This window comes from Schistocerca americana, chromosome 3 (genome assembly GCF_021461395.2).
Source record: "Schistocerca americana isolate TAMUIC-IGC-003095 chromosome 3, iqSchAmer2.1, whole genome shotgun sequence".
NCBI lineage: Eukaryota > Metazoa > Arthropoda > Insecta > Orthoptera > Acrididae > Schistocerca > Schistocerca americana.
The window spans coordinates 420,784,150-420,811,509 of NC_060121.1; the positions used below are offsets into that span (position 1 = coordinate 420,784,150).

General features: G+C 47.5%; 1 protein-coding gene across 3 annotated transcripts in view; it reads right to left on the reverse strand.

Annotated features, from left to right (window-relative positions):
- The window catches only part of LOC124605670 (protein arginine N-methyltransferase 7-like), a 134,311-nt gene that overhangs the window by 19,426 nt on the left and 87,525 nt on the right, over positions 1–27,360 (reverse strand). For all 3 annotated transcript variants that reach the window (XM_047137516.1, XM_047137515.1, XM_047137514.1), the window contains one exon: positions 11,054–11,377. In XM_047137516.1, the coding sequence (XP_046993472.1) occupies positions 11,054–11,377 (324 nt within the window). The remainder of the gene's footprint in view (positions 1–11,053; positions 11,378–27,360) is intronic.

The window sequence follows — 27,360 nt, forward strand, 5'->3', positions numbered from 1 at the left end:
AATGCTGGTGACATTCTATTTTTCTAGGCCACCTCATGGAGTAACTTCAAACTGTGAAAATGTAAATAATGTGTTCTTAAAAGTTAATAACTGGTTGTTTGAAAATGAACTTCACTAATTTAAATAAAAAGCAATACATGCAAATCAGTACTACACAAGGCCTCACCACACAATCAGAAATAATGCATGATGTTAAATCAACAAATGAAACAGAATATTCTCAATTTTTTAGTGTTTAGATTGATAAGAACCTGAACTGAAGGTCAAATGTTAGCAATCTTAAATGTCTAAGCTCTGCAACTCTTGCATCATGAATAAGATCAGATTTTGGAAATGAAAATGTGAAAATGTTGACTTTCCTTATTTTTATTCACTGGTATTTTATGGCAACATATTCTGGGGTAAAGTGAGGACAAATGTCTTGAGCTGAAGACAGGCACCACAAAACAACTGTTACACATTGAGTTTTCAGCCAAAGTCTTCTTATACACACACACACACACACACACACACACACACACACACACACACACATTCCCACAAGCAGGCACAACTCACCCACAAACCTCACATACAAATGACCACTATCTCCAACCACTGCAGCCATAAAGTATCCCTCAAATTGAATGAAAGTAGCAATCCGGATTCGGGCGACAAATGGGGAGACATGGGAGAGTATGGGTGGGGGTAGAGTGGAGAGTGCACGGACTAGATGGCAGCAGGACGTGGATGCCAGGCAAAGTGCCAGGAGGGTATGGGGTGGGGAATGAGAAAGAAGAGGAACAGAGACAGGGAAACAAACAGTGGGTACATTGGCAGAGGACAGCACACAATGAGGGTGAAGGGATGTGAATTTGAAGGAAGTGATAGGTAAGATGGAGCAGAACGGTTGGATGAAGTGTGTGAGGACAGTAGGTTACCATATTTTGAGGCTGGGATAATTCTGGGAGTGGAGAATGTTTTATGAGGATAATTCCCACCTGCGCAGTTCAGAAAAGCTGGTGGTGGAGGGGAGGATCCAGATGGCCTGGGCCACTGGAATCAAGAATGTTATTTTCAGCTGCATGTTGTGCCACAGGATGATCCATGATTTGCTTGGCCATACTTACATAGTGGCCATTCATACCGCTAAGACACCTGGTTGGTAGTCATACCAATATAAAAAGCTGTGCAATGATTGTAGCAGAGCTGTTATACGACGAGGCTACTTCCACAGGTGGCTCGGCCTCTGACGGTGTAGGATAAGCCTGTGACAGGACTGGATAGGCAGTGCTGGGAGGGTGGATTGGGCAAGTCTTGCACCTGTATCTTCTACAAGATTATGATCATTGCAGCAAGGATTTGAGACTGGGTATGGCATAGGGATGGACAAGGATATTGTGGAGGTTGGTTGGGCAATGGAACACCACTTTAGGTGTGGTGGGAACAATCTTGGTTAGGATTTCCCTCATATCAAGGCATGATGATAGATAGTCAAAGCCCTGACAAAGTAAGTGGTTCAGTTGCTCCAGACCGGGGAGGTATCAGGTGACAAAGGGGGTGCTTCTTTGTAGCTGATTCTTGGGGTTGGTGGGAAGATTTGGGGTGTATGGGGATATGGCACAAACATTTTGTTTTTGGACTAGATCTGGGGAAAGTGCCTGTTGGAGGAGGCCTCTGCGAGACTATCAGCTTACTAGGCAAGGCAGTTCCAGTCACTGCAGATACACCATCCTCAGATGGCCAGGCTGTAAGGGGGGAGCTTTTTTATGTGTAAATGATGGCGCATTTTCGAAATGCAGGTACTGTGGTTGGCATGATTAACCTAGACAGGTGTGCGGATGAAGTCATCAGAGGAGGGGAGGTGAACTTTCTGGAAGATGACATGCTGGGTTTAGGAGGACCAAGTGAAGAAGACGGGAGAGAAGTTGTAGAGTTTGTGAAGGAATGAGGAAAGTGTATCTTGAGCCTGAGTCCAGATCATGAAGATATCTTCATAAACCTGAACCAGAGACTATGAAGATTTCCTCTAGATGGGCTATAAAGAGGTTGGGATAGGAGGGTGACATGAAAATGCCCACAGCGGTGGGTGTGGTGTGGTGTGGTGTGTGGTGTGTGTGTGTGTGTGTGTGTGTGTGTGTGTGTGAAATGATGATGAGGAGAGAGAGCTGGAAAGAGGGGGGGATTGAGAAAACAGGTGTTTTTAGATATTTGGGACTGGCTGATTATTATGTTTTATGTGGGGAAGTACGTTAGTATACCGGGTGGTCGAAAAGTCAGTATAAATTTTAAAACCTAATAAACCACGGAATAACATAGATGGAGAGGTAAAATTGACACGCATGCTTGGAATGACATGGGGTTTTATTGGGGGGGGGGGAGTGGTTCTAGACGTATGAAAGATCTCTTGCACGCGTCGTTTGGTGATGATTGTGTGCTCAGCTGCCACTTTTGTCATGCTTGGTCTCCCAGGTACCCAGACCTCAGTCCGTGCAATTATTGGCTTTGGGGTTGCCTGAAGTCGCAGGTGTATCGTGATCAAATGCCATCTGTCGGACATTTTTTGAGCTTTTGTATTTTTTTGGTTCTAACAAAACACCCTGTCATTCCAACCATGTGTGTCAATTTGTACCTCTCTATCTACATTATTCCGTGATTTATTCAGTTTTCAAATTTATACTGACTTTTTGATCACCCGGTACTTCACCGAGTGTTCCAAATAGAATTTTGTTGCACAGTGTTGTATTTTCATTCAAGCCTTATTTTCCTTGTATTATTGCCTTTTGTATGTGATAGTTCTCCTTTACTGCGAATTTCTGACAGTGACTATTGCTTTCTCTGAGGATCTTAAGTTCAGTCTCAATATTGTTTGGATGGTGGTTTTCTTGTATGAGATGATTTGCAAAAGACGAGTGTGTACTGTTACCTTTTAAGGCTCTGAAATTTATGCATGTTTGGGATATGTAGGCACATTGGCATGAACTGCAGGTTAATTGACCAATTCCAGCTTTGGAGAATTTGTCTGTGTAGGTGTTCTTAGTGTTTATAAGTAGAAATGAAACTTAATTTCTCAGACATTACTACATACAAAATTAACAACTAACATAATTTTGGAATATTCAGAAAACATACAGCCACCAGTACAACCATTCACAACTCTTCCATTCACTCCTAGGCACACAAACTCTCAAGTTTCAGATACATGATACACAGGCTCAACAGAACTCCACTGGATAAACTTAACTATGCACTGCAACTAAACAAAGTACACCTGATAACCAGAGAGAAAGGGTTACACACAGCAACTAAACACAATACAGGGAGTGATGACTAAGCAGTTTGATCCCTCTCCCCCCCACCCACCTTTTAAACCAACCAACCAACTACAATACACCTGATAGCTGTAGAGAAAGGGTCTAACACACAAATACTACAGAAACTGCATAAAAAAATTAAAAAGCAAATGAAAAACGAGCAAACCCTGAAAAAACACTGGCTACAACAGAGAACCAGGAACACAAACACTTGACAAACACACGAAACCAGGTACATCTGACCAAGAACACAGCATGGCACATATTAATATACAGGAAAACGAATGCCCACAGGGTGGGTAACATACTTAAAAAAACAACCAAATTAGGACTAAAAATATTCCACACAAACAATGCTGTGTAGAAAAATCTGAACACTAAAAACACTTCCACAGTACAATTCCCCAAAACTGGAATCGATCAGTTAACCTGTCATTCATTCCAATCTGTCTACATTGGCCAAACATGCAGAAATTTCAAAACAAGATACTCTCGACACCTCACAGCCCTAAAAAGTGACAGTACTTTCCAGCTCTCTCTCTCTCTCTCTCTCTCTCTCTCTCTCTCTCTCTCATTTTACAGGTACGCTCATGCGCGCGCGCGCGCACGCACACACACACACACACACACACACACACACACACACACAGAGAGAGAGAGAGAGAGAGAGAGAGAGAGAGAGAGAGAGAGAGAGAGATGGTGGTGGTTGGTGGAATGTTTAAGGGGGACTAAACAGCGAAGGTCATCAGTCCCCCATTCCAAAAACAGGTGAGCCGAAAATTTGCGGAGCAGGTAAAAAACCAAAGGGGGAAGGAGACTCCCCCCCCCCCCCCCAGGCACTAAAAGAACACAAATGCAGCAACAAACACTACAGACAGAAAAAAACAGAAGAAAAGAAGATGGCCGGAGACTGATTGACTGACCACGAGAACAAAAAAAAGGGAAAGAGTCAACCAGCCGACTACACACTAAAATCTGCAACCAAATATGAGAGACACAAGGACAAGAGACACAGAAAAGGAAAGGTGCAGGACCTCCCTAAATGGAACGATAAAATGGACTACCACGGATAAAATTTAAAACGTCATCAGCCATGGAGGCATCGTCGCATAAAACCAAAGGCAAAGTGCCCGGGAGATTAAAAGACTGCCGGAGGGTGCGCAGCCGGGGTCACTCCAACAGAATGTGGGCGACCGTCAGCCAGGACCCACACCGACACACGGGGGGGGGGGGGGGGGGGGGATCCTGCTGACGCAAAAGATGGCCGTGCGTCAGGTAGGTATGGCCGATGCGGAGCCGACACAGGACGACAAGAGTCCCTGCAAGAAGCTTGCAGGGAGGACTGCCATACATCGGTCGACTCTTTAACAGCTCGCAGTTTACTCGGGGATGTCAGGCCACGCCACTCAGCATTCCACAGCCCAAGCACCTTACAGCGCAACACCAACTGCAGATCACGAGCCGGGAGGCCAATCTCCAAAGCTGGGGCATCGATCGCCCCGTTGGCCAGCCTGTCAACACGTTCGTTCCCCGGGATGCCAACGTGACCTGGCGTCCAAACAAAGACCACCGAACGACCAGAACGGGTAATGGCGGAAACAGACTCCTGAATAGAGGACACCAGATGAGAAGAGGTATAGCAGCGGTCGATGGCCTGGAGGCTGCTCAAGGAGTCACTGCAGATGACGATGGACGTACCTGAGCAGGAACGCATATGCTCAAGAGGGCGCAATATGGCCACCAGCTCTGCAGTGAAAATACTGCAGCCAGCCGGCAAGGAGCGCTGTTCAACATGGGCAGCGTGAGCAAAACCGTAGGCAGTGCGACCATCAACCAGGGAACCATCAGTGTAGATAGTCTCACAGCCCGAAAATGAGGCGAGGAGCGCAAGAAAATGGCGACGGAGGGCCACAGGCGGAACCGAGTCCTTGGTTCCCTGTGCCAAGTCCAGACGGACGGACGGCTGGGGCAAACACCAGGGAGGCGTAGGTGCACGGACTCAGAAGGGAGGCAGAAGAGGGAATGACCCCAGTTCTGACAGCAGGGACTGGACGCGGACAGCTATGGAAAGCCCGGACCTAGGTCACCTTTCGGGCAGATGAAGGACCATGGCAGGGAAAAGCAGGCGACAATTGGGATGGCCCGGCGAGCAATGCACGTGGACAGCATAGTTGGCGAGCAGTCGATGGCGGCGAATCCGCAGCGGGGGAACCCCGGCCTCCACCAGTCGACTATCTACGGGGCTCGTACGAAAAGCGCCAGTTGCAAGCCAAACCCCACAGTGGTGTATGGGGTCTAACAACGTCAACACGGAGGGTGACGCAGACCCATAGGCCAGGCTCTCATAATCAAGCCTGGACTGCACAAGGGCCCTGTACAATCGCAACAGCGTGCAGCGATCCGCACCCCAAGATGTGTGGCTCAGGCAGCGGAGGGCGTTGAGGTGCCGCCAGCACTTTTGCTTCAGCTGAGTAATATGAGGAATCCATGTGAGCCGGGTGTCAAAAATGAGTCCTAAGAAGCGGCATGTGTCCACCACTTCAAGCAGGTGGCCGTTGAGGTAAAGTTCAGGATGAGGGTGGACCGTCCGACGCCTGCAGAAGTGCATAACTCGAGCCTTGACTGCAGAGAACTGAAAACCATGAGTCAGAGCCCATGATGCTGCCTTGCCAGCTACTTGCAGCCTGCGTTCGGCGACTCCCGTAGTCGTCGAGCTAAAGGAGATGCAGAAGTCGTCGGCATACAAAGAAGGAGACACCGACGACCCCACGGCTGCAGCCAGACCATTAATGGCCACTAGAAATAAGGAGACGCTCAACACCGAGCCCTGCGGGACCCTATTTTCCTGTGTATAAGAGGAACTAGAGGTGGCACCGACTTGCACCCGGAAAGAGCGGCGCAATAAAAAGGTTTGCAGAAAAGCAGGGAGCCGACCACGAAGACCCCACTCATGCAACGTAGCAAGGATGCGATGCCTCCATGTAGTGTCATACGCCTTCCGCAGATCAAAAAATACTGCAACGAGATGCTGATGTTGGGCAAAGGCCGTACGGATAGCAGATTCCAGCCGCACCAAATTGTCCGCTGCAGACCGGCCCCGACGGAAGCCACCCTGGGATGGAGCGAGGAGACCGCGCGACTCAAGGACCCAACACAAACGCCGCCCCACCATACGTTCGAGCAATTTGCACAAAACATTGGTGAGGGTAATGGGACGATAGCTGTCCACCGCCAGTGGGTCTGCACCGGGCTTCAAGATGGGGACAATAACACCCTCTCGCCATTGCGACGGGAACACGCCCTCGCTCCAAATGCGGTTAAAGATTGTGAGGATATGTCTCTGGCAGTCCCTGGAGAGATGCTTCAGCATCTGTGCGTGGATGCAGTCTGGTCCCGGTGCCGTTTCAGGGCAATCGGCGAGGGCAGCGAGGAATTCCCTCTCGCTGAAAGGAGCATTGTATTTTTCAGAACGACGCGTGTGGAATGATAACGGCGTCTGCTTGGCTCGTTCCTTTAGAGAGCGAAAGGTGGGGGGATAAGCTGCAGTCGCAGAGCTCTTAGCAAAGTGTGCAGCAAGGCGATCAGCAATGGCGGCAGCGTCCGTGCAGACAGCGCCGTCCAAGGAGATCCCAGGGACACCCATAGGGGTCTGGTATCCATAAATCTGCCGGATCCAGGACCACACGAGCAAGGGGGAGACACGGGAGCCCAAGGATGAGACATACCTCTCCCAGCACTCCTGCTCACGCTGTGCAATAAGACGGCGGGCCAAGGCACGGAGCCTCTTAAAGGCGATGAGGGTCTCTAGAGACGGGTGCCGCTTATGACGCTGGAGGGCCCGCCTACGGTCGCGAATAGCCTCAGCAATCTCCGGCGACCAATCTCCGAGGGAGTCCAGAAGAGTGGGGGATGGTAGCCTCTGCCGCCGAAATGATTGACGTGGTTAAGACACGGACCACCTCATCAATGTCACTCTGTGGGGGCGACTCGATGGTTGCAGCGGAAGTAAAAGCCGGCCAGTCAGCCCTGTGGAGAGCCCAGTGGGGCAGGCGGCCAGAAGAATGACACTGGGGCAGTGACAAATAGATGGGAAAATGGTCACTACCACACAGGTCAGGATGCACTCTCCAGTGGAGGGATGGGACAAGTCCGGGGCTGCAAAGAGAGAGATCGATGGCCGAGAACGAGCCATGGGCCACACTGAAATGCGTGGGAGCACCAGTGTTCAAGAGGCTAAGGTCGAGCTGAGCCAACAAATGCTCCACGGCACGACCACGGTCATCGGAGACAGTCCCACCCCATAGAGGGTTGTGAGCATTGAAATCGCCCAGTAACAAGAAAGGTGGCGGCAATTGGGCCAGCAGCGCAGCCAGCTCATGCTGCGTCACATCATCATCCGGTGGAAGGTAAAGACTGCACACGGTAATAGCCTGTGGCGTCCATACCCTAACAGTGACAGCCTCTAAAGCCGTTTGTAGAGGGACAGATTCGCTGTGAAGAGAGTTAAGGACATAGATGCAGACGCCACCAGACACCCTTGCATAAGCTGCTCGGTTCTTATAATAACCCCGATAGCTATGGAGGGCGGGGGTTCGCATTGCTGGAAACCAAGTTTCCTGCAGAGCAATGCAGAGAAAAGGATGAAGGCTGATAAGTTGTCGGAGCTCAGCTAGATGGTGGAAGAAACTGCCGCAGTTCCACTGGAGGATGTTATTGGCCATGTCTGAGAGAGGCGTGACGGGACTTTGAAGGCAGATTACAGCGCTGGGTCACCTGCTGCCTCCAATTGAGCACCGGTGCTAGCACTATCCATGGCGTCTGAGGAATCGGCGAGATCGAGGTACTCAGCAGACGCCAGAATCTCCACCTCGTCCTCAGACGCAGAGCTTGTAGGAAGCGGTGTGTCAGGTGCCACCGCGATGTCGCTATTCTTGGGGACTTTTTTCTGCTTCCGTTTCTGTTTCTCGCGTTGTGCCTTTGGTGGTTCAGGCTTGGAGGGCTTCACAGGGTCAGTCTCAGGGATGGACGAGGACCGTGAGGCCCTACGACCAGGGACTGGTGGTTGTTTGAGCCACTTGCGGGTGTCTGCTGTGCCGCTGGTCGGAAATTGCGATGGGGGGTCCCCAAGGGACCCCTTCCTTGCGAGAGGAGCCGAAGAAGTTTTACGCTTCTCCGGCTGGGAAGGGGGAACTGATGTCCCCGAGTGTTGCGGGGGTGTTGCTCCTGAAGTAGATGGAGCAGGAAACAAGCAAGGGGGCTGGTGGATGCTGACCGATCTTAGAGCCGATTCGTGATGATGGGAGAACCGTCGTTGCAGTAGCGGCGTAGGTTGACGTCATTGCCACAGGATGGAGCCGCTCGTATTTCCGTCTAGCCTCGGGGTAGGTCAGGCGGTCCAGCGTCTTATATTCCATTATCTTCCTTTCTTTCTGGAATATCCTACAGTCCGGCAAGCAGGGGGAATGGCGTTCTCTGCAGTTAACACAGATATGAGGCGGGGCACATGGAGTATCAGGGTGCTAAGGACGTCCACAATCCCGACACGTGATGCTGGAAGTACAGCGAGATGCCATGTGCCCGAACTTCCAGCATTTAAAACACCGCATCGGAGGAGGGATATATGGCTTCACATCACAACGGTAAACAATCACCTTAACCTTTTCGGGTAAGACATCACCCTCAAAGGCCAAGATGAAGGCACCGGTGGCTACCTGATTATCCCTCGGACCCCGATGGACGCGCCGGACGAAGTGAACACCTCGTCGTTCTAGGTTGGTGCGTAGTTCATCGTCAGACTGCAGAAGAAGATCCCTGTGGAATATAATACCCTGGATCATGTTTAAACTGTTATGGGGAGTGATGGTGACGGAAACATCCCCCAACTTTTCACAAGTGAGCAACCTCCGTGACTGGGCAGAGGATGCTGTTTTGATGAGAACCAGCCCAGAGCGCATTTTGGACAAGCCCTCCACCTCCCCGAACTTGTCCTCTAAATGCTCCACAAAAAACTGAGGCTTAGTTTGCATAAAAGATTCACCATCGACCCGCGTACAGACAAGGTACCGGGGTGAATAATCTCCACTGCTGTCTTTAGCCATGCGTTCCTCCCATGGAGTGACCAGGAAGGGAAATGATCTTGGATTGAATTGCTTGCCGTTGAGGTTAGACCTCGATCGTTTAGAGACTGCTGGTGGAGGCCCACCAGCGAGAGATGATGTACCACGCTTCATTGCGGGTCATCCGCCCTGATGCCACCCACTCCGACCAGGGGCTCTCCCCGTGGGTGCCACCCAGCCACAGCAAAGACCACCTGGCAGGATGGCCTTTGCTGGGAGTCCCGATGCCCCAGAGGGATAGGCATCTACTCCTCGGCATACGTGGGGAGGTAACAGTTCAGGCATCAGCAGTGCGATCCCTGTGTAGTCAGGGGGCTACCACCAAGAGGGCACATGACGACCCCACCACAACGGACTGGCTACCGTGCTGGATGTCGGGTGTCGAATATCCATATATGCCAGGAGGGCAAAGATGGAAGTTCATAATGGAGGGCATGTATGCTGCCCGGAACACACAGCAGCTGATGTGGCTGGAAGCACGGTGTAAGGCCAACTCCATGACAATATTGGGTGTGCCAGATCTTAGGGCAAGATGGATATATAATACAACACGTAAGGCATCCTTCCCCAAATGGTACGCACTAACAGAAAATTTTGAAAGGTAGTGGTCAAACCCCTTAGGGGACCATCACATTAAGGCCGAAACGTTTGAGACTCCTTTTAGTTGCCTCTTACGACAGGCAGGAATACCGCAGGCCTAATCTTACCCCCGAACCCGCAGGGGGAGGGGGGGGGGGGGGGGGGGAGAACTATTCATAACAGTTCTCTTGAAACATTCAAAATTAGTGCCACATTAAACACAAGGCAATCATAAACAGGAGAGCAGCGTCAACAACATAGCACCTCTCAATGAGTATGGAGACAGAAACGTCTGCTCAAAACATGTGCTAAGTAAAGTTGTGTGCAAAATGTTGTAAACAACAGTTTGGAAACAGTGTATAGCAGTAGAAAGAGAGATCCACCATAGATATGCAACATGACACAAGAAGTAAGTACAGTAACATAAATTACCACTACCCACAAAACAGTACTTCAGAAACGCACAAAAAATTTTTCTTGTGACTACTTTGCAGATGACATGCTGTCAAACAACAACAAAAAGGGAGGTGATCAATTGAAACAAACCAAACAAAATGCTCATGTTGTAATTTTCAGGCCTACAATACATTAATGATTATAAACTTCATATTATACTACACAGAAATAAAATTTGACCTACAGAAAATGAAACAAATAAATAGTGTTTGCATAATGCAGATTTAAAAAAAAAAATAAATAAAAAATAAAAAAAAGAGATTGCATTTAAGTTCAGGTACTGTATTTATGCAACTTTTACTCTGAGGTAGCATAATTGTTTCAAACAGAAGCAGCTTGTAGCTAGTGAGCTAAAGAACTTTTAGAAGTGGATTAGTAGGGACTATCCTTAAGCATAACACCTAATCTCTATTATCATTAGCCACCATGATGAAATTGTTCAGTTTTGGCTGGTAAATTTTACAGCCTGGAGCAAAGTTCATAAAAAACTACAAGAAATTACAATCTGCAACTGATTAGAATTTATTAAATATATTAAACTGGTTGTAGTTCAGTAGCAACTGCAACAAAGTGTACTTATTTGCTGTATTAATATAAATGTGGTCTTACCTAATAGTGTCTGCAGATGGTAATAGATCAAACCAGAGGGAGAACTCATCATGGCTAGTGTACAGTGTCAGAGTTTCCCCATTTGTAACAGTTAACTCCTTTGGCAAGTAATATACTGCTTGCATCCAGTGGTCCCGCCAAGGCTGCTTTACACCATCAGGATGTGCCCATGCTGGAGCACAAGTGAGTTTAACTGTGCCCTCATCATCCATAAGTAGCTCCCACCACATGAATACCATTTGTGCTGTACCAGAAACCTCAGCTTTCACCTCCACTTTGGTGGAACTTGTAGTATGGAGTTGTGTCTGACCTGACCAATCAAAACTGTAGGAAAAAAAAAATTACACACACACACACACACACACACACAACTACCACCAGCAACTTCATGTAGCAGTATAAACTTAGTTACATATAGCTATTTTTTAAATTGTAAAGCTCCCACTAGTGACTTTCATTATATTGTTAGACTTATGTACGTTCCCTATTCTTCAGGAGCATTCTTGTTTAAGGACAACTACATGCTGTATTGCTTTGCAGTCATTCATCATGTTCCATAGATCCCATGATGAATGAGAAAGAAAGAAGGACAGAAGGAAAAGCCACCAAGTCTCTGTTTATGTTTCTGATGTAGTTATTTTTCTTTTATGATATTTCTTAACTGCTTGTCAAGTTTAATTGTCAGCATTTGACCACAATGGCCAGGTAGGTCATTTACTATTGCTTTCAGATGTAATTAAATGAAAGCATGTGACCGCTTCTCTCTTCTGAATGACTCATTTCTGCATTAATACACTGCATGAATGAGAAGCATTCCCTGCAATGACTGTGATGCCACCTTCAATTGCATAATTGATATTGTGGTCCAAAATGTTTCTTGCACTTCTAACTGTAATTATATAATGACTTTTACCAAGATAATTTCCCAAATAGCCTACATCAGAGATGACATATCTGCTCTCTGACCCTGCACTTGACTTAAAAATACTTGTATTTGGTAACCTAGCTGATAATCAATTTCATTTGGCCACTGTGACATGTCATGGTGAAAATCACAGAAGAAGCTCTCCTGTTAGAGTTGTGATCATCAGAAAACTCTGATGACATCAAGCAGTCACTTGAATATGGCTGGCAGGCTTGTCAAAGTTAAGCAATCCTGTACAGGAATAAGCATGAGCGAACTGGTTGAGAACATGTATCTCCAGATTTTTCAAACAGATATGAGGTTCGATTTCTTGCAGAAAGTGAGTTTCAGGCAGTGATATGTGATTATTGTGTCAAGTAGCAGTTTCTCACTCATCAGTCTCTAGGAAGAACAAGGAAAATAAGAGCATAGAACCTCAAAATTAAACAATGGAAAATCCAGGATGGAATGTAACAATATAATAAAAAGGATGGTTGCTGCTCACCATATAGCAGAGATGCTGAGTCCCAGTAAGGCACAACAGAAAGACTGTCTCAAAGTTAACTTTCGGCCGACAAGGCCTTTGCCAAAAGTAGACAACATACACACACGCAAAAACAACTCTCACACAGATGACCACAACCTCTGGAAGCTAGAGCCAGACTGCGAGCAGCAGGGCATTATGGGAGAGGCAACTGGGTGGGGGTAAGGAGGAGTTTGGGGCGGGGAAGGAGAGGGATAGCATGGTAGGCGTTAGGGACAGTGAAGTGCTGCTGAGAGCATGCAGGGATGAGGTGGAGAGTGAGGAGGTTAAATGGTACAGTCTGGAGGCAGGGGGGAGGGAGGGGGGGCAAGGGGGCGGGGCTTGCACAGAAAAGGAGAGAAGTAGAAAGACTCGTTGTGTTGGTGGAATAGAGTGATGTGTAGTGAATAGAGTGATGTGTAGTGCTGGAATGGGAACAGGGAAGGGGCTGGATGGGTATGGACAATGACTAACGAAGGTTGAGGCTACGTTATGGGAACACAGGATATATTGCAGGGAGAGGTCCCACATGCACAATTCAGAAAATGTGGTGCTGGTAGGAAGGATCCAGGTGGCACAAACTGTGAAGCAGTAACTGAAATCAAGGATGTCATGTTGGGAGGCCTACTCAGCAACAGGGTGGTCCACTTGTTTCTTGGCCACAGTTTGTCAGTGGCCATTCATGCAGAGAGACAGCTTGTGTGTGTGTGTGTGTGTGTGTGTGTGTGTGTGTGTGTGTGCGTGTGTGTGTGGTTGAGGTTTACGGGCGCTAAACAGCGTGGTCATCAGCGCCCAAACGCATAAAGACAGGAACACGTGCAGTGAAGGGACTAAGACAAACAGCGAACAAGGAGAACGGCTAAAAGACACAGACCTGACGCAGTTCCAAATCCTCACATACAGAGGCAAAACAAGAGGAGAAGGAACACACTAAAAAGGAAAGGAAACACAAGGAAAAGAGAACAGAAACCGAAGGGAAACAAGGAGGGAATCGTGACTGGCTGACCTCTTACCTAAAACCTGGGTGAGCCAGTCACCCAGCAGCACATTAAAACCCTCTCCCTAAAATCCGAGGCAACAAACTGGACAGGACACAAAACCGTAAGACCTTAACGACAGTCATTGCGTCATCTTGTAAAATAGAGGGCAAATCCGGTGGCAAAGAAACCACTGCCCTCTGGTCAGAGAATAAAAGACAGTCAAGTAAAATGTAGCGGACAGTGATCTGGACGCCACAAGAACTGCAGATTGGGGGGTCCTCCCGCCGGAGTAAAAAACCATGCATTAAGGGACTGTGCCTGATGCGGAGGCGAGTGAGGAGAACCTCATCCCGTCTGCATGACTGGTAGGACGTACGCCATGGCCGCGTGGTGGCCTTGACCAGACGCAGCTTATTTTCAGCGACTGCCAGCCACTCCTCTTCCCACTGACACATAACGCAGGAGGGAGGTAACAGCATGGGGGGGGGGGGGGGGGGGACGGCACTTTCAACAACGTGAGAGAGGGAACATGCATCTTTGGCAGCCACATCCGCCAGTTCGTTTCCCCTAATACCCACGTGCCCCGGCACCCAGCAGAAGGAAACCTCCTTCCCCTGCCGTTGCAGGTGGAGGAGGGCATCATGGATGTTCTGAACGACCGTATCCGTTGGGTACAAGTGTTGCATGGTCTGAAGGGCACTCAGGGAGTCAGAACAGATGAGGAACTTAAGACTGGGAACACACCTCATCTGCTCCAAAGCCCGCAAGATTGCAAACAATTCGGCATCAAAGATGGTAAACGCTGCAGGAAGCCGTAACTTGTATACAGAGAAGTTGCTGCATTAGAAAATTGTAGCGAAATACAGGAAGATCTGCAGCGGATAGGCACTTGGTGCAGGGAGTGGCAACTGACCCTTAACATAGACAAATGTAATGTATTGCGAATACATAGAAAGAAGGATCCTTTATTGTATGATTATATGATAGCGGAACAAACACTGGTAGCAGTTACTTCTGTAAAATATCTGGGAGTATGCGTACGGAACAATTTGAAGTGGAATGATCATATAAAACTAATTGTTGGTAAGGCGGGTACCAGGTTGAGATTCATTGGGAGAGTGCTTAGAAAATGTAGTCCATCAACAAAGGAGGTGGCTTACAAAACACTCGTTCGACCTATACTTGAGTATTGCTCATCAGTGTGGGATCCGTACCAGGTCGGGTTGACGGAGGAGATAGAGAAGATCCAAAGAAGAGCGGCGCGTTTCGTCACTGGATTATTTGGTAACCGTGATAGCGTTACGGAGATGTTTAATAAACTCAAGTGGCAGACTCTGGAAGAGAGGCGCTCTGTATCGCGGTGTAGCTTGCTCGCCAGGTTTCGAGAGGGTGCGTTTCTGGATGAGGTATCGAATATATTGCTTCCCCCTACTTATACTTCCCGAGGAGATCACGAATGTAAAATTAGAGAGATTAGAGCGCGCACGGAGGCTTTCAGACAGTCGTTCTTCCCGCGAACCATACGCGACTGGAACAGGAAAGGGAGGTAATGACAGTGGCACGTAAAGTGCCCTCCGCCACACACCGTTGGGTGGCTTGCGGAGTATCAATGTAGATGTAGATGTAGACTCGATCAGGGAAAACAACAGCACAACCAACAGAGTCCCCCTGTTTAGAGCCATCCGTAAATACTGGTACATAGTCGGGATGCTGGTTTAAAATATCATAAAATAAGGAGGTAAAAACAAATGCAGGAGTGCAGCTCCTCCGGTACTCCGACAAGTCTAAAAGGATGCTGGGCCTCTGGAGCAACCAGGGAGGCAGGCGAGTAAAACCTTGTCGTTGGGGGGCCACACGCTCCACACCAAGGGACTCAAGCAAATGCTTGGCACGAATCCCAAATGGTCTCGTTGCCCTGGGACGACTGGAAAAGAGACGTTCCATAGGCGGTCGGGCAACGGTAGGGTACACAGGGGAGGTAGGACAGGCAAGGAATTGACACACCTGTCGTACCATGAGGTGTTTCCGCCGGATGGCGAGCGGCGGTTCCCCTGCCTCAGCACACAGGCTGGGGATGGGACTGGTACGGAAGGCACCTGTGGCCAGCCTGATACCCTCATGGTGTACTGCGTCAAGAATCTTCAGATACGAAGGCCTTGCTGACCCATACACGGTGCATCCATAGTCAAGACGCGATCGGACGAAAGCCCTATAAAATTGCAGCAGACGCGCCCGATCTGCTCCCCAGGACCGATGGCTCAGACACTTCAAAATCTGCAGTGCCTTCAGGGCCCGCACCTTGAGGTCTTTAAGGTGAGGCAACCACGACAACTTGGAATCAAAAGTGAGGCCCAGGAACCGCACAGTATCGCTAAAAGGAAGAATGGTGTCCCTCAGACGCAATTCAGGGGAGGTAAAAAGACGTCGAGAACGATTAAAATGAACACACACACATTTGTCTGCAGAAAAGGTAAAACCCGTCTTCGCAGTCCATGCTTCTAATCGGTGTATCGTAAGCTGCAACTGCCGACTAGCAGTGACAAGACTGGAGGAAGAACAGAAAACAGCAAAATCGTCCACAAACAAGGAGCATTGGGCAGGACTCCTGATAGTGGACGTGATACTGTTAATGGCGACGGCAAAGAGGGTGACACTTAAAACGCTTCCCTGAGGAACACCATTCTCCTGCACATACAAATCAGATAGCACATTACCAACCCTATATCGAAAGAGGCGGTGGGAAAGAAAGGACCGAATGAAGATGGGGAGACGGCCACGAAAGCCCCACTCATGGAGCTGATTGAGGATATGGCGGCGCCAAGTAGTGTCATACGCCTTACGAATGTCAAAGAATACACCTAGACAATGCTGGTTACGCAGGAAGGCCTGCTGGATGGCCGCCTCAAGCAGGGTCAAGTTGTCTATAGTTGAACGACATCTCCGAAAGCCACACTGAGAGGGGCTAAGGAGCTGCCTGGTCTCGAGCAGCCAAACCAGGCGACGGTTGACCATGCGTTCCAACGTCTTCCCGATACAGCTCGTCAAAGCAATACTCTGATAACTACTGGGATGCATTCGGTCCTTCCCCAGTTTGAGGAGGGGAATCAAAATCGCCTCCTGCCACAAATCAGGGTACATGCCGGATAACCATATCATATTAAAACAATTCAGGAGAACTTCCTTGGAAGGCAGTAACAAGTGCTGCAGCATGCTGTACCAGATGTGATCATGACCAGGCGCAGTATCATGAGCCACAGACAGTGCCGAATCCAGTTCCCACATTGTTAAGGGGCAGTTGTAGGGCTCAGAAGTTGGAGACCTGAATTCCAAGTGACCCCTCTCGATGGCAGTGCGGTAGCGGCAGAAATCTGGATCACAGTTAATAGTGGCGGTAGATGCCGCAAAATGCATGACCAGTGTCTGGGCAATGTCTCTCGGCGCCGTGAGAAGACTTCCCTGGTGCAGCAATGCTGTGACAGGTAGTTGGCTGCGTTTCCCGGAAATCCTCCTGATGGCTTCCCATACTTTCGTAGAATTAGTGGAGCGGGACATGGAGTTCAAGAACGATTGCCATGACCGTCGTTTGCTCTCTTTAATCAAGCGCCGCGCTTTGGCCCTTGCCATCCGAAAGGCTGCAAGATTGTCAGCTGAGGGACGGCACTTGAAGCGGCGCAGAGCTGCACGGCGGGCTCGGATGGCTGAGCGGCACTCAGTGGTCCACCAAGGGACAGGACGCCTCTTGGGATGACCGGATGACCGTGGGATTGACAATTCAGCAGCATGGGAGATCACGGCTGTAACATGGTCTACCCGTTCGTGGACGCTGGCACGGTGTTCCAAAACAGCCAGTTGGCTGAAAAGTGTCCAGTCAGCTCGGCAGAGGTGCCACCGGGGCGGCACTGGTAATGCCATAGCCTCATCCAGGAGGCGAATCCAAAGGGGGAAGTGGTCACTAGAATGGAGGTCAGCAGCAACCTCCCACACAGCAGAATCCGCGAGTGCTGGAGAGCAAAAGGAAAGGTCAATAGCTGATGACGACCCAGAAGCAGTACAGAAATGAGTGGGAGCAGCAGAGTTGAGGATGCACAGTTCTTCAGACATCATGAAGCTTTCCAGAATGCGACCCCTGGGGCAAGTAGTCGAAGAGCCCCATAAGACATTATGAGAATTGAAGTCCCCCAGAAGAAGAAATGGGTGGGGGAGTTGGCTAATAAGGTCTGCGAGAGCCTCAGAGTCTATCGCATCCTGAGGTGGTAAGTAAAGTGAACAGACTGTGAGCCTCCGACCCACAAGAAGGTCAACTGCAACTGCTTGCAAGTCTGTAACGAGAGGGAGCTCAGATGAGTGGTGCATGTCATGGACAAAAACCGCAACACCACCCTTTGCCCTTTCCCCCGTCAGATCATCTTTCCGATAGATGGTATAGCCCCGTAAAGAAGGTGCATCAGTGGCCCGAAAATGTGTCTCTTGGAGACATAAGCACAAAGGGCACTCTTGCACAAGGAGTTGTAATTCGGCCGCATGCGTCCTGAACCCATTCAGGTTCTACTGAAATATGGGAGCCAGGGATCAGGGGGGCTGAACTCTCACCCTGCCTCTGTGCTTTGGAGGAGAGCCCGTACTGGCCGGAGATTTATTCCTGAGGCGAGAAGATCGCCCCCGGTCGACATCAATGTCCATCAGCTCTGATGACGACCCACGGGAGATGTCAGACAGTACGATGGCCTCGTCATCGGACCGACCCTGACTAGTCTCCTCAGGTGGCAAAACCTTCAGCTTCGGTGTCTTTGTCTTGGGGGGCTTAGAATGCAGAGCCTTGTCAACAGTTGGAGCATTACTCGCCTGGGCAGAAGGCCCCATATGGGGAGAGGGAGGAAGTACCCCAATGTCAGCAACCACAGCCTTGTCCGACGTTGCGGGGAGAGCCGCAGGTTGCAAAACAACCGCAGCAGCACAAGTGCACTGGCAAACGCAGGTATTAGTGCTAACACTAGCAACCTCCGTTTGCGTAGCAACAGTGGCCATTTGTACCGGTTTTTTCAGAGCGGAAGCGAAAGATGTAATAAACACAGGAGGTTGCATGGCCTTAAAGAGCTTCTTGGCCTCACCATAGGGGATGTGCTTAGATGTTTTAATCTCCTGTATCTTCCGTTCGTCGAGATAGATGGGGCAGACCCGGCTCCAGACAGGGTGACTCCCAGAGCAATTCACGCACTTCACAGGCGATGAACGATCAGCTCCTTCATGGGCAGGCTGACCACATTTACCACAAGTGGCTATCCCATTGCACCCCAACGTAGTATGCCCAAAGCGCTGACATTTAAAGCAGCGCATTGGGTTGGGGAAATATGGCCTTACTGGCAAACGTAAGAACCCCGCTTTAACACGCTCTGGAAGTCGTGGGCAACTGAAAGTGAGAATAAACGAGTCGGATTTGACTAGGTCCCCATCGACTCGTTTCATAATATGCTGCACGTCAACAATACCTTCATCAGCCCATTCAGATTTTAACTCGTCTGTGGGGATATCCACCAAGTCCCTACATGTCACAACACCCTTACTGTAGTTCACAGTGGAGTGGAGCTCGGTCTCGATAGCGTACTCACCGAGACAGGTTGCTTTCCAAAGAGAAGCGACTTGACGGGAACTAGATGTCTCAACTAAGAGAGTCCCATTGCGCAGTCGCTTCACAGATTTAAGTGTTCCTGCAATTCCCTCAAGACCCTTGTGGATGTAAAAGGGAGAAACCCTCTCAAAGCTACCCTCCTTCCGTTTAATAATCAAAAACACATTCTGATTATCAGCAAGTGCTCTGTTACGACAGTCTGATAAATCTCGATCAACACTAGGCGCTGGAGGACTCGCAGCACGAAGTCACTTCTTCGATGGGGTGTGTTTTCCTACCAGTGGCCCATCCAAGCCACTGGTAGGGGGAAATGTAGAGGTCGAAGGGTCCATTGCGGTCCCATGAGCAGCTAGGGAACTAAAGGTCCGCTCAGACAGAGCCCCGCGTGCCTGAGTAAGCCTTATACAACTGGGGTGCGGCAGGTGCCCCAGAGGTTGCCCGCTTGCGACTGTTCCACCTCAACAGCCATGCATCTCATAGGCGCGGAGCACACCGGAAGATTGAGGGGTTTTTATAGAGGTTGGCATTCCTCGCAATCCAGGCGGTCAAGCCAAGATTACCATTCCCCGCGGTACACAACATTCCACCGCCGCGCCATACGGTGGTCGCTGAAGCATGTCCGGTGGTTACAGTGAAAGGAGACTGGCGGCGCCGACCAGTCCCCAGCTCAGGACCCCGGGGTCGCCAAGCCCGTACTCAGCAAATGAATGCTGAGCCCCTGGGGGGGACAGCTTGTTGGTTGTCATGCCCACGTAGAGTGCAGCACAGTGTTTGCAACTTAGCTTGTAGATCCAAAGACTAATATTTGTGACAGGACAGGAGTAGGTGATGATGGAGGATGAATGGGGCAGTTCTTGCACTCGGTCTATTACCGGGATAAGAGCCATGAGGCAATGAGCTGGGAACAGGGGTTGTGTGGGCTGGCGAGAATACTGTGTCGGTTCAGTGGGCGGCAGAATACCACTGTGGGAGGAGTGGAAAGGATAGTGGGTAGGACATTTCTCATTTCAGGGCACGAAAAGAGGTAGTTGAAACCCTGGTGGAGAATGTGATTCAGTTGCTCCAATCCTGGGTGGTATGAGTCAGGAGGGGAATGCTTCTCTGTGGCCGGACCTACTACACTTACCCCGCCCTCCAAAACTCCCTCCCACCAGCACACAGAATCCAGATCATAAACAGACACGAAACACAGGCATGAACCTTTCCTCCAAAAGCCTTAGCCTCACAGAAGTATCAGTCCTTTCCAATGGTCTCACCTTTTGCCCCAACCTCAAATTCAATCATGCAGGACTTGTTGAAGAGCTTCTCTCTCTACACAGCCCTCTATTCCACCAACGCAACTAGTCTTTTTACTTCTCTTCTTTTCTGCAACCTCTCCCCCCCCCCCCCCCCCCTCCCCCAACCCTCTGTCTAACCTCCCAACTGCACCTAGCTGCCCCACTCTCCATCTAGTCCCTGAACACTCCTAGCAGCACTTTACTGTCCCTGACCCTCCACCTCCCAGCCCCAGCCTCCTCGTTACACCCGCCTGGTTGCCTCTCCCATAATGCTCTGGTGCTTGCAGTCTGGCTCTAGCTGCCAGAGACTGTGGTCATATGTGTGTGTGTTGTGTTTGCAATAGTGTATGCATGTGCATATGTTGTCTACTTTTGACAGAGGCCTTGCTGGCTGTAAGCTAACTTTCAGACAGTCTTTTTGTTGTACCTTTCTGCTACTCAGCATCTCTGCTGTATGGTGGGAACCAACTATACTTTTCAGTATAAAATCTGAACTAGATCTCTAGATATGGACACCAGTCCAAATAGGAAAACAAAGAGAAATAAAATTGACTGTTTACCACAAGTTACCCTAGTATTCACCTTAATCAGTTTTGGGAAACAATGGGAAGGCTGAACTTGGATGTCTAAAAGGGGACGGTTGAACACTGCTCCGCTTGGATCCGAGTCCTGTGCTTAAGAGTGACCCTCCTCAGTTCAGTATTTAAAATACCACAGCAGGAAAAGAAGCAGTTGTTAGGAGTGCACTGTCAAAAATTTATACATATGATCACAATTGAAAAGGAAATAATTAATGGAAAGATAAAGATAGTCTAGTGGTATCTCACCCTTTTTGTGGAGGAATTTTAAACAAAAAATTACGTAAACATTGCATCAGACCACCATTCCATGTGCCATAGGGCACACTATCTGCAGCATGTCGAGGCACTGAACTACCCGTAAACATTATATCACATGCAAAAAACTAAGAAAATCAGAACATAGCATTACAAAAGAACATAAAACATCTTTTGTAAATACAAATATGTTATCTCATGCTTCATCTTACTGGGACACGGTACCATACATCAGTCCCAGCAGTTGGTGAGCTCCTGAAAAAAAATATGGTAAATATTTTCAAAACCTCAAGTCTTAATTCAGAAATGATATGGAATGTATATTGAGAAATTTTTATACTAACTTCATTTGAAAAATTTGGGGATAACTTCCAATATCAGCACCAAATAAGGTCTTTCTCTTCAGATTTGAAACTATCACGAGATTTCAAAAATGTCTTAATTGAAGTGTCAAATATGGATAACCTTCACCATACAATCAATCTGCTTTACCTTTCCCAAATCTAGTAACAGTCCTCTGAGTAGAAATCTAATGGAGGGTCTAAAATAGACAATTTGCTGTTTCAGATGCCTTGATCTGTGCCATTGGGTTGTCTTCAATCATTAAGGGCATGGAGGTAATCTTCATTCTTCTGATCTAATCTGTCATGATTTCTTCTCCTGTGACAATCCCTTATCTCAGAGGAGCACTTACACCAAGCATACGCAATTACTTCTTTATACATTTTGATCTCTGTCTTCCCCTACAATTTCTGCCTTCTCAAGCTCACTCTAGTACAAAGGAAATTTCATCTTAAGATAGATGAAATTAGCTTTTATTTGTAATTGCAGCACTAGACTATAAAATGTCACTGTGAGTGGGAGTATTTTCTTAAGATCATCATCCATCATCTTCATTATATTTTTCTATTCTACAGGCATTTCCCTTCCACTTTTCCTTTGGTCCACGACACCTCTACAGGAGCAACATTGTACCACCATGATTTATGTTTTATTCTCTGGTTCCAAGGGGCCATGTGATGGAATGAGTCATTACAGATTTCAAGATTTGAGATAAAAATTTAAAGATAAACATCTAAGAATCAAGAAACAGAAATTTTAAAAAAATTATTGGTTAAAAAATTACAAAGAAAAAGTTTAAAAATAAAGAGCTAATTTTAAGTTAAAAAAAATAAAAACAAACAAAAAACAAATGCCTACAATAGCATGTAAAAACTAGTACCAAATTACAATGAAAGGATAAATAAAATAAAGAAAGGATCTCCTGTACAGAACAAAAACACCCATACCCCCCAAAATTGGAAAAAGACAGTTATTTTGCACAGAGAATTCAGAGGCCCAAAGTTCGATATTCGGGAAGAACTAGACATCTTTAAATATCTAGAGTTCAAGGATGGAAGTTTACTGAATGGCTAGCTGCATCTTGCTTGCCCGTAGCCTTTGCCAGTTGATCACCCCTCAAAATTCTAATATACATTATTTGTGCAAAAGTGTTCATTTCTCTGTTGTATATTTTGTGAAGACAGTTACAGTGTGGTTTTCACTATATGATGACCCACACCCTAGCCTCTTTCATTGTCATGTATGTTCAAACCATGTTTATGCATTAACTTTATTACTGTTCAAATGATCATGTACTTGTGGTCTCACAAGGGCTTTAATGTATGTCAGCACATTTTACTTTGCAATAGTGTCCTTTATGTTCCTTTATTTCTCATTGCTGCATTTCTTAATTTTGTGGTAACTGTGGTAGCTTATTGGCTGTTTGTGCTGCAAGCATACATCAACCTCAGCGTACACATTACCTGCCTTGTTTTCCTGGTGTTCACACTCTTCATTTCCTAACAGTCAGCATGCAGCTTGTATCACGGCCTATCATTTTATTCAATTGGTTTTATTTCTGGATTTTAACTATTCTTACTTCTACTGATCACAGGCACCAGCATACTTAATAGTGTAAACAGTGATGTGCGCTGACAGCATATTTTCATTTGACAAACATCAGATCGCCTCACTAACTGGTGATTTCCAATGTGAAATTTTGGTAAGTACTACACTCCTGGAAATGGAAAAAAGAACACATTGACACCGGTGTGTCAGACCCACCATACTTGCTCCGGACACTGCGAGAGGGCTGTACAAGCGATGATCACACGCACAGCACAGCGGACACACCAGGAACCGCGGTGTTGGCCGTCGAATGGCGCTAGCTGTGCAGCATTTGTGCACCACCGCCGTCAGTGTCAGCCAGTTTGCCGTGGCATACGGAGCTCCATCGCAGTCTTTAACACTGGTAGCATGCCGCGACAGCGTGGACGTGAACCGTATGTGCAGTTGACGGACTTTGAGCGAGGGCGTATAGTGGGCATGCGGGAGGCCGGGTGGACGTACCGCCGAATTGCTCAACACGTGGCGCAGTACATCGATGTTGTTGCCAGTGGTCGGCGGAAGGTGCACGTGCCCGTCGACCTGGGACCGGACCGCAGCGACGCACGGATGCACGCCAAGACCGTAGGATCCTACGCAGTGCCGTAGGGGACCGCACCGCCACTTCCCAGAAAATTAGGGACACTGTTGCTCCTGGGGTATCGGCGAGGACCATTCGCAACCGTCTCCATGAAGCTGGGCTACGGTCCCGCACACCGTTAGGCCGTCTTCCGCTCACGCCCCAACATTGTGCAGCCCGCCTCCAGTGGTGTCGCGACAGGCGTGAATAGAGGGACGAATGGAGACGTGTCGTCTTCAGCGATGAGAGTCGCTTCTGCCTTGGTGCCAATGATGGTCATATGCGTGTTTGGCGCCGTGCACGTGAGCACCACAATCAGGACTGCATACGACCGAGGCACACAGGGCCAACACCCGGCATCATGGTGTGGGGAGCGATCTCCTACACTGGCCGTACACCACTGGTGATCGTCGAGGGGACACTGAATAGTGCACGGTACATCCAAACCGTCATCGAACCCATCGTTCTACCATTCCTAGACCGGCAAGGGAACTTGCTGTTCCAACAGGACAATGCACGTCTGCATGTATCCCGTGCCACCCAACGTGCTCTAGAAGGTGTAAGTCAACTACCCTGGCCAGCAAGATCTCCGGATCTGTCCCCCATTGAGCATGTTTGGGACTGGATGAAGCGTCGTCTCACGCGGTCTGCACGTCCAGCACGAACGCTGGTCCAACTGAGGCACCAGGTGGAAATGGCATGGCAAGCCATTCCACAGGACTACATCCAGCATCTCTACGATCGTCTCCGTGGGAGAATAGCAGCCTGCATTGCTGCGAAAGGTGGATATACACTGTACTAGTGCCGACATTGTGCATGCTCTGTTGCCTGTGTCTATGTGCCTGTGGTTCTGTCAGTGTGATCATGTGATGTATCTGACCCCAGGAATGTTTCAATAAAGTTTCCCCTTCCTGGGACAATGAATTCACGGTGTTCTTATTTCAATTTCCAGGAGTGTAGTTTTATTCTTTAATTATGTTTTATGATGTAAGCAATAGCTTTACCACTTTGTGGGAGTATAGTCTCTGTATGACATGCAATTTTGGACATCCATGTTTCTGGGCTTGTAGTTATTGCTGTTATGTTGTCTTCAGGTTACATGTATTTCTGGAGAAGACAGTTTTTGCCTTTTACAGTTCTCTCAAGTAACATGGAAATTATTCCTTGACATCTTAACACATGTCCTGTCAACCTATCTCCTCTTCTTGTTCCTCTCCTCACCAATTACAGAGAATGTCCTTGGTTGTTACCTTATTACTTCATCTAATTTTCAACATCCTTCTGTAGCACAAAATCTCAAAGATTTTGTTTTTCTTCTCTTTCAGTTTCCCCACAGTCCATGATTCACCTCCTTACAATGCTTGCTCAAAATGCACTGTCTCAGAAATTTCTTTGTCAAATTAAGGCTGACGCTTGATACTATTAGGTTCTGGCCAGGAATGCCCTCTTTGCTTGTACTAGTCTGCTTTTTATGTCCTCCTTACTTCAGCTGTCATTTTGCTTCCGAAGTGGTAGAATTGATGCAGTCTACTTTGTGGTACCCAGTTTTGATGTTAAGATTATTGTTAATCTCATTTTTGCTACTCTTCATTACTTTTGACTTTCTGCAGTTTACTCTCAATTCTTAGTGTTTGCTCATTACTCTGTTCATTGCATTTCACTCGTCCTGCAGTTATTCCTCACTTTCACTGAGTAAAGCAATATCATCAGCAGATCTTACCTTTGATATCCTTTCACCCTAAATTTTAATTCCACTCCAGAACCATTCTTTTCTTTTTTTCATTACTTCTTCAATGTACAGATTGAACAGTAAGGGTAAAAGACTACATCCCTGTCTTACATGTATCTAATCCAGGTGCTTCATTCTTGGTCTTCCATTCATATTGTTCCCCCTAGGTTCAGTATTAGGCGTATTTCCCTGTAGTTTGCACTTATTTTCTCGAGAACCTGAAACATGTTGCAACGTTGAACATTGTAGAACCCTTTTTCTAGGTCAATGAATCCCATGAACGTGTCTTGATTTTTCTTGAATCTTGCTTTCATTATCAAGTGCAACATCAGAACTACCTCTCTGGTATTTTCCCTTTTCTAAAGCCATGCTGATTATCATCTAACAGATCCTCAATTTTCTATTCCATTTTCAGTATACTTTTCTTGTTAGCAAGCTGTTAAACTGACTGTGCAGCACTTCTTTCATTTATCTGCCATTGCTATCTTTGGGACTGTGAGGATGACATTTTTTCGGAAAGTCTGATGGTATGTCTCCAGTATTATAGAATCTACACACCAACTTCAACAGTTAATAAAACCACTTCCCACCAATGATTTTAGAAATGCCGAAGGCATGTTGCCCGTGCCTTTCACCCTGTTTGACCGCAAATCTTCCAAAGCTCTGTTAAACTTTGACACTTATACTGGATCTCCAAAGTCTTCGATATTGATTCACACTACTTCTTCTATCACATCATCAGCCAGTTTTTTTACATCTATTCACTTTCTGCTCTGCACTTAACAGTGGAATTCCTCTTGCGCTCTTAATATAGAGGCCTCTGTTTTCAATTTCACATAAAGTTGTTTCAACTTTTCTACATGTTGAATCAGTCCTTCTGTCAAGCATTTCTTTTTTAATTTTGTTACATTTTTCCCTGCACCCATTTTGCCTTAGCTGTCCTGAATTTCCTATTTATTTAAACCATAAGCGCTTATGTTGTGATATTCTTGCCTTTTTTCAAACTTTTCTGTACCACCTCATTTCATTGATCACTTGAAGTATTTCTTCTGTTGCTGGAGGTTTATTTATGGTTGCCTTCCTTGTACCTATAGTTGTCTATTCTACTTTGGTGAATCTTCTTTTTAGTTTCGTCCATTCCTCTTTAACTGAATTGCTGATTAGTGTTCATTAACGAAGAACACAGTCCTTTCACATTCATGTGACCACCACTTATGCGTCACATCAACGTGCAATAACCACTCACAGACATCATGTGGCTTTACTAGCAGTGGAGGGTATATAAAACATGTTGGGTGGATGTGAAAAACAGTGCAGTCATCACAATGCGGAAATGGAGCAATTTATCTGATGTCCAAAAGGGCACAATCAATGGCTTTTGGACAAAAGGTGGAAGAATTTCCAAAACAGGAATGTTTGTAAACTGTTCACATGCTGCTTTCATTTAAGTATACAATGCATGGCAAAATAATGCTATCTGAGACAATCTGTGGTGCACCATGGGTCATAGATGACAGAGGCGAGTGACAGCTGTGCAGATGTGTGTGGGTGAATAGGCATGCAACTGTTGAGCAACTCGTTGCCCAGATAAAGCAAGAGGTTATCCACAATGTCTACTCAATGGCCATTCCACGAACATTGCTGCAAACGAATCTCCACAGCAGTTGCCTGGTGCATGCACCCATGCTGACTGCTGTTCATCAGCAATGATGGCTGGAATTTGCATGCCAATACTGTAACTGGACATCCACGGAGTGGTGACAGGTGCCCTTTGCAGATGAATCATCTTTTATGCTCTACTAGTCGGATGGCTGTTGGCATGTACAGTAGGAAATGTCTAAAAGCGAGCACCCTGCAACAATCGGTGTAATGGTCCAGGTCAGTGGAGGGAGTGTTACAGTCTGGGGAATGTTTTCGTGGCATTCT